A 12,572-nucleotide genomic window follows, 5' to 3' on the forward strand; every position below is an offset into this window, starting at 1 on the left:
AAGTGGAGATGGAATCAATTTGAGAAGGAATGTAGTTTTCAAATTTAGAGGAAATTAAAATTTTTTTAATGCAAAATGCAATAGAGAGGGGCTGTTAGTTGGTATAGTGGATAGACACCAGCCCTGAAGTCAGGAGGACCTGAGTTCAAATCTGGTCTCAGTCATTTAACATGTCCTGGCTGTGTGGCTGTGGGCAAGTCACTTAACCCCAATTACCTCAGCAAAAACAAAGAAAATGCAGTAGAGAACTAGTGATGCTTTTTGAGCAGATGAATAATAGTTAAGACTGTGTGCTAAAAATATTAATTTGGCAGCTGTCTCACCAGTTTTGTAAGGAAAAGTTTAGAGTCAGGGAAACAAGTAAGAAGGGTTTCTCAAAAGTACTACATAGGGCATGGGGGCCTTTGATTTATAAGAAAGGGAATGACATAAGAAATATTACAAAGATAAAATTCACATGACTTGGTACCTAATTTATATGTGATAAATGAGTGTGAGATAAGGCCTGAGAATGGTTCAAAGCTTTCAAATCTGAAGTGACTTGTGGTGCTTTCATGAGAATTCAGGAAGAAAGAGAAAGGTAAAATGTTTTGTTTAGGATTTAGGGTACAGAAATTCCAATGTAGGAAATGTCCCATGGAGTCTAGCTTGGAAAGAAAAGGAACGGATGTCCTATTCCCCCTTGTGCCCAATTCCTTTTTATTAAGCCCAAGAATTCTCATTAATTCGAGAGTTCTTCCTGGCCTAACCTTTTCAACCCTAAGAGAACATGCAAAGATCTGGGCATCTGGGTGTCAAAGCTGATCAGCAGAAAGGGGCTAATTATTGGGTAAAATAGGGAAAGGGCAATAGTGAAACGGAGCCCCCAGTGCCTAGTTGCTTTAGCAGAAGCTATATAAATGATGAAAGGAGAACTGGCTGAGTTAAAGCAGACAAAACTAGCCACCAGCATCAGGATGGCTTTGGTGGCTCTGGTCTCATGGGAGGCTCTCAATGAGAGGCTGGTGTTGTGAATGTGTTGGACTTGCCGTCTGTGTCTATAGAGGACAATCACCATGTAGCCACTTGAGCAGATCATGAGACCCATAATCAGAGCATCAATAACTGATTTCCAAATTAGAATTTTTATGGTATTTATGGTGTGCAAGTTGAAAGAGCTATGTCCAATCCTCCATCTTTCATTACTGCTGTTTCTTGTATCACTTATATTTGTGGCCATTATGATATCTATCAGAATATTGAAAATCCAGCAGAGTAAAGAGCAGGAAACAATATATTTGTGGATCCAAATCTTGATCTCTGTCCATACGGGGCTGTTGGGACTGACAGTGATGGCCTGGAAGACACTCAAGAGGCAGGTGGTGGTGAGGGAAACTCCCCGGGTCACTCTTATGAGGTAATTTAAGATTTTTCCCATCATGTCATCTGGAAAAGATCTCCATCCCCAAGTGATTATTATTATGGGTATTCCTCTGAAAAAAATCATCAGGATATGAGCTAAAGCCAAGTTGATGATTATGAGGCTAATGAGTCTTTTTCTGTGACCTATGAAGAGGTTCTGGCTGTGCAGATAGAGAAGGAACATATTGCCCAGGACTCCAAACAAAAGCAGGGTTAAGTAGATAATCTCTAGACCTTCTTTTTGAGAATTCATTTTTGGAGTATCTGGGGGGATTTTTCTATTAGGTTCAAAATAACCTGGGGAGAAATAGATGAGAAATTGACTTTTCCAGATTAAGAATTATTCAGTAAAATCTTCCAAATGACTCACCTTTTATACAAGGAGTGGTGACCTTTGCAGAAATAGTATTACTTCAGGAGTGCATTCAATTTATTAGTGCCCAAATATTTATTAAACATTTACTCTGTAACCTAGTAATGCAATACTTTCCAATTGTCTCCAAGTCATGCCTTTTGCTCTTGGAATGTCATCATCCTTTCCTTCCCATTGGTATCTTGAACTTCCTGGAGCCATCAACTACGATAGATGAGTTTTAGCCTTTTCTCCCAGGGCCCATGTCTCCAGGCCACGTCCTTCCATGTTCCATCATGCTCCTGAACTTGTTTCTGTCCCCATTTCTGTAATAATCTGTTTTGCTTTTCCATTAGAATATAAGCTCTTTAAGGGGGAAATATCGTCTTTCTTATTTTAATTCCTTTCCCTAACATTTGATAAATCTCGTGGCACACAGTCAGACCGTTTTTATGGCTTTTTTGGTGCAACTAGCATGTGCTTGGGTCAGCCTTATCTTTTAATCAGTAATGACCAAAACACCTATTGGATTTGTTATTAACAAAATCACACCATGCATTAATCAAATTACTCTCCTGTCACTTTCTTCTTTGTAAAAGGGTGAAGGGGCAGAGCATAGGTACAGATGAAGTAAAATACAAAAAAGTCATCACTGTGAAAGTGAATGAGATCAACTTCCTCATAAAGTAGAAGAGGACAGTAAAATATATTAGAAATATTATTCTAAAAGTATATTATTTACAAAAATATTCTGAAGTTATAAATAATCACATTGGTAAAATAAAAATATTTAATAAAATTTCAGGTGACCTAAGAAAGCTCCACAAATGGTAGTAATCATTATTTCATAAAAGGTCATAATAAAAAATATAATTAATTAATTATTAATTTCATAAATAAATAAGATTAAATAAATGTAATAAAAATAAATAAAAATATGTGCAGAGAAAGGACATTGTGCTTAAATATACCATAAGCAAATTAATATGATACATTAATTATACATCAGTATGTAATATACTCTGTTTCTCTCTGTCTTGATCTGTCTCTATGTCTCTGTCTATCTCTCTGATTATATACAAATATATTATCACAACCACTAAATACTTAAAGAAAAATTTAACCAAACTGTAGGAAATAAAAGTAAAAGTGGAAGGCCTTATTTTGAAGATATTTGAGGAATAGATTTAAATGTATAAGAATAAGAGCCAGTCCCCAGTTGATAAATGTTTGAAGAATATGAATAGGCTTGGTCAGACCTTCCCTCGGTCCCTCCAACATTTTATATTTTCCTTTTTGGGAATTTTTCAAATGGTAACAGTGAAAGGGAAAACTTCATTATTGCTTTAATATGTGTTTTGCTCATTACTAAACATCTGAGCACTTTTTAATACAAAAGTGGATACCTCAGATTTATTCCGAGGGAAGGTCTGACCATTCTAGAAAGCACACTAGAAAGCCTGATAGTTACCAAACTGCCAGAAATACTATTACCAAGCCAATACTACAAAGAGTTTAAAACAAGAGGGAAAGGTTTTCTATGTATTAAAATATTTCTAACAACTTTTATAATATCAAAGAACTAAAACCTAAAGTTGTATCTTTCAATTGGGGAATGATGGATGAAAATTATGTGATAGAAATGTAATGGAATACTATCATTCTCTTTAAAAAAGGATTAAAAGGAGAGCTTTAGAGAAACCTGGGAAGATTTATATGATGCAGTGTGAGCAAAACAAAGAGATTAAATTTTACAATAACAAAATATTATAAAGAGAAACAACTGTGAAAATTTTGGAACTCTGTTGCAAGGATCAGCTATCGTTCCAGACAACTGATAATAAACTATGACACAGAAGTAATGAAATCTTGATGAATAATTATACACACATATACATGCATGTGTGTGTATATATATGTATATATTATATTATTATACTATTTTATGTTGTATACAAAGTAATAATATATGTTGCATATTTAGTATATACATACTGTGTATCTATATGATATTTATGTATCTATATGAGGTATACCTCATATAGATACATAAATATCATATAGATACACAGTGTATATATAATATATATAAGCATATACTATATGTAGTATATATATAGTATGTATAGCATAGCATATTATAATACGTGTAGTATTATATCATATATAATACATGAAACTAATATCCTATATATAGTAATATATGTTATGTTAATGTAAGCATCAATATATTCATAATACTATGTAATCCCTATAATATATTAATACAATATATAATAGCACATTATTCATATTATAATTATATGAATATGCCACATATTGGCATGATATGCATACATATACAAGTAAATACATACACAAGTATATGTAAACACATTTTCCAACATGGCCAATGTGGGAATTTATTGATTGATTGATTGATCTTTTATTTTTATTTTTATTTTTTAGTTTTTATAATAATGTTATATATTAATTAAAATTAAATTTTGTCCATATAAAGTAAAAACAGAGTTTCTACTAAGAGGAATATTTTCATGATGATCCAAGATAAAGATAGTGATTTAGATGCTAAACACCTTGACTAAGGGGTGAGAATGGCCTGGGTATAATAAGCAAGCTCTAAATAGTCAATTCTATCTTAAATAAAACTTTCAAAATAACTGAATGAATCAAGTTTTTGATCCATTCACTTTAGACCCTCTCAAGCCCAAATGAAGAAGGGAAGAGAAGCAGAATTGAGTTGGAATCTATCCCAATTCCAGAATCATCTCTGGCCCTTATTCCTTCCTTTGGAAGAGGAATATTAGCTTATGCTCATATTGTATTCATATAATATGTGATGGTGTTTTTAAAAGCTGGATGGGGATTGGATTATTGGATGGGATGATTATTGGGATACGAGTTTGATACTCTATCCTTTGTATCACTCAACTGCCTCAAGAAATATAGAAACAGAAATGATTTAGTTAGCCAGTTAATCAGCATTTATTGATGTCTACTATGTGCTAAGTGGTGTGCTATGCTAAGGATACAATGAAAAGCAAAAGTCAATCCCTGTTTTCATGGAGTTGAGAGTCTAATGGGAAAGACAATACACACCCACCTACTTACTCCCCTACCCACTTATCCCTTCCCCCACACTCAACCCCCTACACACACACACACACACACACACACACACACACACAAACTATATATATATATATATATATATATATATATATATATATATATATATATATATATATATATATATGTAATCTTTTTATCTTTTTTTTTTTTTTTTTTGCTAAGGCAATTGGGGTTAAGTGACTTGCCCAGCGTCACACATCAAGGCTAGGAAGTGTTAAGTGTCTGAGGTCAGATTTGAACTCAGGTCCTTCTGACTTCAGGGCTGTGCTCTACCCACTGCACTTTCTAGCTGCTTCTCACCCAAACTATATACAGGATAAATTGGAGCTAATCAACAGAGGGAAGGCATTCAAATTAAAGAAATTGAGAAAGGTTTCCTATAGAAGATGAGGTGATATTTGGGACTTGAAGGATGAGTAGAGGACTTGAAGGAAGGTAGAAATGAAAAGAGAGAGAATCTCAGTCATGGGAGACATTCAGTGAAAATGCCCAGAGTTAAGAGATGCAATGTTGTTCTTTTGAAATTTTGCTCAAGAGTCCTGAGTCACTGGACTGAAGAGTATAGGAGGGGTTATAAAGTGCAAGAAAACTAGAAATGCAGAGGAGGGATAAGGATTGAGTTATAAAGGACATTGAATGCCAAACAAAAGATTTGGTATTTGAGGGAAAAAGAAGCTAGTGAATTTATGGAATAGAGTGGAAATGACATGGATGAATGTGACATTTAGCAAATTAGGTGGGTAACTGGAGTTTGGCCTGGAGTCTGAAGACTGTGGGGCTTCTTTAAGTTCTGGCTTAGAATCCTACTAGCTGTGTCAACCTAGTCAAGCCACTTAACTTCTCTCAGTTTTCTCATCTATAAAATGGGAATGAAAATACTGTCCACCTCTCATAGTTGTTAGTATAAAATGAGTTGACAAGGATAAAGTACCTTCCAAACCACAAAACAAGCTATGTAATTGCAATTATTTAAGAATGAAGCTGTTTCTTGTCTGAGAGTATACATAGAACCAAGTTTGAGTACCTCTTTTCTTTTAGACATTAGTGCTAAGGTTCCTCTAGGCTTCTGTTCCTTCCCATTTTGTTATGTTTCCAGGAGAACTGGGATCTGAGCTGGTCTAAACCTTTGTACCTTACTATTGCATAGCATGGGGTTTTGCAACAGGGGATTAACCAACTAATTAACAAATTGAAGATCTGCTGTCCTGTATGAAGGCTTCCAAAGGTGCTCATTGGAAGAGCCTTTAGAAATATGAAATCAATATTTTAATACACATACGAATAAGCAAGAATTTATGTGTTAGGGAAGCAAAAGTAGGAAGAGACCTTGGATCCTTTTAAATGACTAAGATCTCAGAATACTTTTAGGGGTGTCCATATCTATGGACAAAACAAGCCTCTGTCAGGATCATGGAAGGAACCAAGGTATAGAATCTATCAGTTGGGGTTTGGAGATGAGGAGGGGAAGGAGACTGTCTGCTAGCTTTCTATTTTATGTCACTATTTTTGCTAAATAGGTATTGCTGGGCAGTATGCTGGAATGGCTAGAGGACTATTTTTCCAATCAGAAAAATGGCTTCAAATTCTGACCTTGACACGCTACAGATTGGACTTTTCTGAGAATGTCAACTGATGTCTCAGTATTCTGAGTAATTTAAGATTATAAACCATAGAACAGGGGGCAGCTAGGTGGCACAGTGGATAGAGCACCAGCTCTGAATTCAGGAGGACCAGAAGTCAAATCTGGTCTCAGACACTTTTCACTTCCTAGCTGTGTGACCTCGGGCAAGTCACTTAACCCCAGCCCTCAGGGAAAAAAAATCTTAGAACAGTTGCTGATCTCTATTTCAGGAGACAGTTTCTTTACTGGGATCTCCCAACTTGGATAAAAAAACCACAGGGCTGTGCTAATTATTTTAAAAAATTTCCCTAAGGAATATGATTGCTACCAGCATTTTAAAATGTTAGCATCTTGTGATAAGCCTTAATCCGCACCCCCCTCCATCCTCCCGAATTACACACAATTATACTATATAATACATAATACAATAGTTTTTGTGAATGTGTTTGCTGTTTAAGGAGCTTAGAGTTAGAAAATTCCTTGGTAGCATAGCATATACTAAAGATTTATTTGAATCCTTAACTTTCTTTTGTTTATATTTTCATTAGATTTGTCTATTTAAAGATGGTACATACATTAAGGTCTGCATTTCATTTTTCAAATGAAAATACAATAATGACTCACCGGCTTCTCTCAGCTAGGGGCTGTCCCAGTCTATTCCAATTCAGTGGTTAGTTCCTGGATATGGAATATTGAATGGATCTTGGGCAAACACTGATGCTACTAATTCTATTTCTAACCCTACTGTTATTTGAAAAATGCTTAGTTTTTTCTAAGAAATTAGAAAAGTTCTTAGAACTTAGTTTCTAAGTTTCTTGAACATATTAGGAACGTAATAAATGCTTAGTCCTCTCCCCATTCCTTATTTCCCCTCATAGCCTACTCTGACTCATGAAAGGAGAATTAGTTGACTGGGTGGGCCTAACTGTTCAGGATCACTGTGCATTGTCCAAGGAACCAAAAAATCTTTTCTGTCTCAGAGGTGAACTCTTGAGTTGACACCTGGAATATTGGACTGCATAATAATTGCCTATTTATTCAATGATTGATTCACAGACATCTGTGCTGTGTCCTGTTAAGGCTAAGTGATGGGAAGCAGAGAAAGTAAAGGGTCTGGGAGTCTTGCCTCCTTATTTGTTTTTAAACATATAAAACAGTCATGACCTTGAGCTGTCTGTATGATGTTTTGAGATCTAGAAACATTACATTCTCTCTCAACCAAACAGATGTGTGTTACAGCTCAGGAACTCCTATTCCTTAGACTGGGGTCACAGTTGATAATTATAATCCACTCCTTTTTCAAGATCTTGAGGCAATAATTGGCTGAAACTCGGTACATTTCTGTGGTGGATGAAGCAGTCTTCCCTCATCTGGACCTAACACTGAAATTTCTCCCTTTCCCACTCATCTCATACATTCTTCTCTGCCCTAGTTTAAAAGGATAGGGTACAGAGCCTAGGGAGGGGTCTACTTATGCCCACAAAAATGCCTTTCCTGTGACCCAGTGATATAAATTTCTCCACTTGGGCAACTTGCCTTCTCTTCATTATCCAGAGACCAAGGTGCCCATTTTCTTCCTTCTTCTGGGAAGGGATTCTTCTATTTCCTTTCTCTGAGATTAAGAATCTCTCACCACTTTGTTCTCTGTTGACAGGGCAGGCTGTAGAGCTGTGTCAATTGGCGTGTGAGTATGTAAGAAGCGGGCACTGCCACGACAAGAATTATAGGAAAGTTGAGGGCTGACCTCATCTCCCCCAAGAACCGAAATTATCATGTTATCTGCTGGAAAAGTGACATTGTTGGCTTAGGGAAATTGGGAGCTTTCTGAGGAAGAGAAAGAAATTAACTTTTATCTCAGGTGCAAATCTTTATTAACAATGATTGTAAGTTAATTGAGGTCTCCAAAAAAGCATCTGTGATTTTCTAGGAGACAAGAGGAGGGAAAGAGAACATAAGAATTGGCAAGGGTCATTTGAGAAAAGGGAGGTAGGGACATCTGATTTCTGTTAATGAAGACTCCTAAGCTTAGATCTTGCAGTTTCTAACAAGATATTTTTTCCTTTTTTTTTTTTTTTGGTTTTTTTCTCAGTAGTATTTTACTTTCCCCAATACATGTAAAGATAGCTTTCAATATTCATTTTTATAAGATTTTGTGTTCCAAATTTATTCTTCCTCCCTCTCTTGCTTCCTCCTTCCCCAAAACAGCAAGCAACCTGATATAGGTTATACATGTAAAATTCTTTTAAACATATTTTCATATTTGTCACGTTGTGCAAGAAAAATCAGATGAACAGGAGGAAAAATATGAGAAAGTAAAAACAAGCAAACAAATAAAAAAGTTAAAAACACTGGAATACATGGGAGCCACTTGGCAGTGGCTGCTGGAGACCCAATCCAGAATGGATCTCCTCTTGTGAGAGGATAATATAAGGAGACTGAGAGGCATTCTCTGACATCTCTGACTGAGAGGCCATGGCATTGTCTGACGTCTCTCCTCTTCCCTCTGCCTCCAATTTATCTCATTCCCAGTCCACAGCACTTGTGTCAGCAAAGGCTGTCTTGCAACTCCTTCAGATGTTATGATCCACAGATGTGGAGGCTCTCAGAGAACTGACCTTAACATGAAAATACTGTGCTTTGATCTATACTCAGTCTCCATAGTTTTTCCCCTCTGGATGTGGATGGCATTTTCCATCTCAAGAGTGGCAAGATTTTTTAATGTGGAGGCCACCAACACTCCTTCCTCTTCCCAATTTCATTATCTTGTTTTACACATCTGGGTTCTCTTAAGTAACTCTTTTTCAAGGCAAAGAAATTTGAAATAAAAATTAGAAGGGCTTTTTTCTAGGACTGTTGGGAATGTTTCCACAGGGATGGCCAATCCTTAATTAGGATGGCATCAGTGTTCATTGCCTTCAGATTCAGGACAGGAAGCTATTTCCTTTAATGTACAGTATCCAAGTGTCTTGATACTCTGTCACATAGTTCAGAGCCGTAATTCCCCAGGCCTTGTATTTCAGATAAGGAAATTGTTTATAAAAAGTTTTCCTTTAGTTAACATTTTTTCCTTTTCATTTTGGCTCCATTTGTTTTATTTCTACAAAACCCTTTTAATTTTATGTATTCACAATTGTCCATTTTGTCTTTCATGATCTTTTCTACTCCTTATTTGGTCACAAGAACTTCCTTTAGCTATAGATTTGAAAGGTGGTTTTGTCTTTGTTCCTTTAATTTGTATAAAATGGGACCTTTTATGTATCTATTTGAAACTTGTCTTGGATATTGTGAGATATTGCTCTAAACCTAATTTCTACCCATCACGTGTTTGGTTTTTGCAATAGTTTTTGTCAAATAGCAATTCCTTTTCCCATTATCTATTCTTTTAATTTATCAAACCTAGGCTACTAGGCTCATGTGCTTCTTTTGTTGTATATTTGTTTTTGTTCCACCAATTGACTTTTTAAGCCAATGCCAAATCATTTTGACGATTACTAGTTAGGTGGCTATTACAAGTTTTAGGCAATGAAATGGTCCAATGAATATTATGCTATAAAGCCTGCATTTAAATTCTTCATATATATTTATATATAAATAAAGTTCTTCATATATATATATATATTATATGTTTACAAGCTGTGTGACCCTATGAGATCACTTGAACTCTGCCTGCCTTAGTCTTCTTATCTGTTAAATGGGGACAATGATAGGAACAATATTTGGGGATACCATGAGGATAAAATAAGGTAATATTTGTTAAGTGCTTTGTAAACATTAAAGTGCTATAAAAATGCTAATTCATTATTATTGAATTATAGTTTGAATTCTAATACTTTTAGGTTCTTTTCTTTTCCATTTTTTTCTCATCATTTCCCCTGAAATTCTTGACCTTTTTTCCCTCCAGTTGTGTCATTATTTTTCTATTCCTAAGAATCCATTGGTAGTGTTGCTTAGTTTACTTATGAGGAATTTATATATTTTTTTCAAATATTTTGTCCAATTCCATAAAGAATGTTTTGCAATTATATTAATTTAACTGATGAATAAATTGACAGGTTGATTTCCAAGAATTTTATACATTTAGTGGTGATCTAGTTTTTTTAGGTTAATTAAATTTACTTCAAAAATTATAAAACCTTTTTTTCTGAGATAATTGGGATTAAGTAACTTGCCTAGCTAGGAAAGGTTAAGTGTCTGAGCCAAGATTTGAACTCAGGTCCTCCTGACTTCAGGGTTGATGTTCTATCCACTGCACCACCTAGTTGCTCCTATCCTCTGGTTCTAGAATAGTAAAAGTTTTCCTGCTTCTGCCAATGTTCCTTTTTACCTTGGGACTGTGATCCAGGATCAAATATGAGCAATGCAATAGAATGTTACACCCTGGGCCAGCATAGGGTCCCCTGTAACCTCTTTTGGACTTCCTTACTGTCAATGGGTTGAGTGCTTCAGGAGCTTCCATCACTGAAGCAATTGTCTCTAAGGGCTGTTGCTGGGAGCAGTCCATGCCCTATTCTCATCCTGGTGAGACAGAATTTTCTAAGTTGTCTTAAACCGAAAAATTATTTCCTCCCATTTTTTTTAGTTGAGGTTTTATTTTAAATTTGAGGGGAATTTGGGAGAATTTAGGTGAATCTCTTTACTCTGTCATCTTGGTTTCACCTTTCTCATTTAATCATTTTGTGTGACACTCCATCTATTGATTCTGTACCTTAATTGATTATCTCCCTTTCTTGGAAAGCTCCTTCTTCTCACTCTTTCTTTTGAGATTCCTTGTCTTACTTAAAGATTCCATTCAAATCCTACTTCCTGTAGGAGGCCTTCTCCATGCCTTGCCATACATAAGTGATGCCATCCTCTAATTTTGCCTCCATTTTTACACACACACTTTTTGAATAAACCTAATAGTTTGCCTATTGTCTTCCTCATTTGGAATGTGAGTGGCTTGGGAGCAGAAACCATATTTTAACCTTTCTTAGTATTCTCAGAACTTAGCACAGTTCCCAGAACACATTAGGGATTTGATAAATCATTGTTGCATGATCATTTTTTAAAATGAATTTTTGCTCATATCATTTAAATATTTCCTAAATTGTTCTGTATTTCTATCCGAATCCTTCCCTAGAGAACAATTTCTTATACTAAAGTTTTTTAGAAAAATGAAAAAAGGAAGGAAAATGTATCAAACCCCATTAATAACGAACAATTTTGTACAATGTTTCTTACCTTTGAATCTTTGCCTCTTCAATAGCATAAGGATAATGTTAACTCATCTTTTTTTTTTTTAAATTCTGTTCATTATAATTTTGCAACTTTATAGGGGTGAAAAGAACATTAATTTTCAATTAGCCCTTTTGTTTCTATTCCTTGATTTTATGAGAATAGAGACAGGATAGTAGGATTAATGGGTTAAGGAGAGGAACTTTGCCATAAAGAAATTTTATGTAATTCCAAATTAATATTTAAGATGTTTGAATGCATACCCAGCTCCAGATATTGCATTTGTGTACTTGTCTTACCATGACACTTTGGCATCTTTGTCAACTTGTTAAGTATAAGATGAAATTTATAGTTCTTTTACCATTAATGATTTGGAAGGTGTTTTTATGTGATGATTTATAGTTTACAATTCTTCTTTTAAAAAACTGTTAAAAATCCCTTGACCACTAATCAACAGGGAAATGCATGTTTTAGATAGTTGTATCAATGCCCTATATATGTTGGATATCAGACACAATAATGATGTTTGCCATAGATCCATCCCCTTTCACAATTGAGAATTACTCTTCTATTTTTATTGAATTTTTTGGACAAGTTTTTGAATTTAATTTAAACATGATTAAATTATTTATTTTTTTGGGGGGTGAACTCTATTTTTTGTTTTTCTGAGAATTCTATCTTCCCTCTTAGTTATGAATGGTAACTTCTCCCATTATCCTCCACGGTTTTTTGGTGATGTGACATATATAGGTGGCTCATCCATTTTGAGCTAATTTTGTGATATAATTTAAGTTATTAACTTAATCCTAATTTATGCCTACTTTTTAGCATTTTCCATAGCAGTTCTTCTCA

At 35.0% G+C, this 12,572-nt stretch overlaps 1 protein-coding gene across 1 annotated transcript; it reads right to left on the bottom strand.

Moving 5' to 3' along the window:
- Positions 1–721: 721 nt before the first annotated feature.
- On the bottom strand, positions 722–1,654 carry LOC141547354 (vomeronasal type-1 receptor 3-like). Its single transcript, XM_074275799.1, has one exon. It carries the CDS (start codon positions 1,652–1,654, stop codon positions 722–724), a length of 933 nt encoding a protein of 310 aa, XP_074131900.1.
- Between the last annotated feature and the right edge of the window lie 10,918 nt (positions 1,655–12,572).

This window comes from Sminthopsis crassicaudata, chromosome 6, assembly GCF_048593235.1.
Source record: "Sminthopsis crassicaudata isolate SCR6 chromosome 6, ASM4859323v1, whole genome shotgun sequence".
In the NCBI taxonomy this organism is placed as follows: Eukaryota; Metazoa; Chordata; class Mammalia; order Dasyuromorphia; family Dasyuridae; genus Sminthopsis; species Sminthopsis crassicaudata.

Excerpts from the sequence above, each read along its gene's own strand:
- LOC141547354 (XM_074275799.1), bottom strand. The coding sequence starts at position 1,654 with ATGAATTCTCAAAAAGAAGGTCTAGAGATTATCTACTTAACCCTGCTT.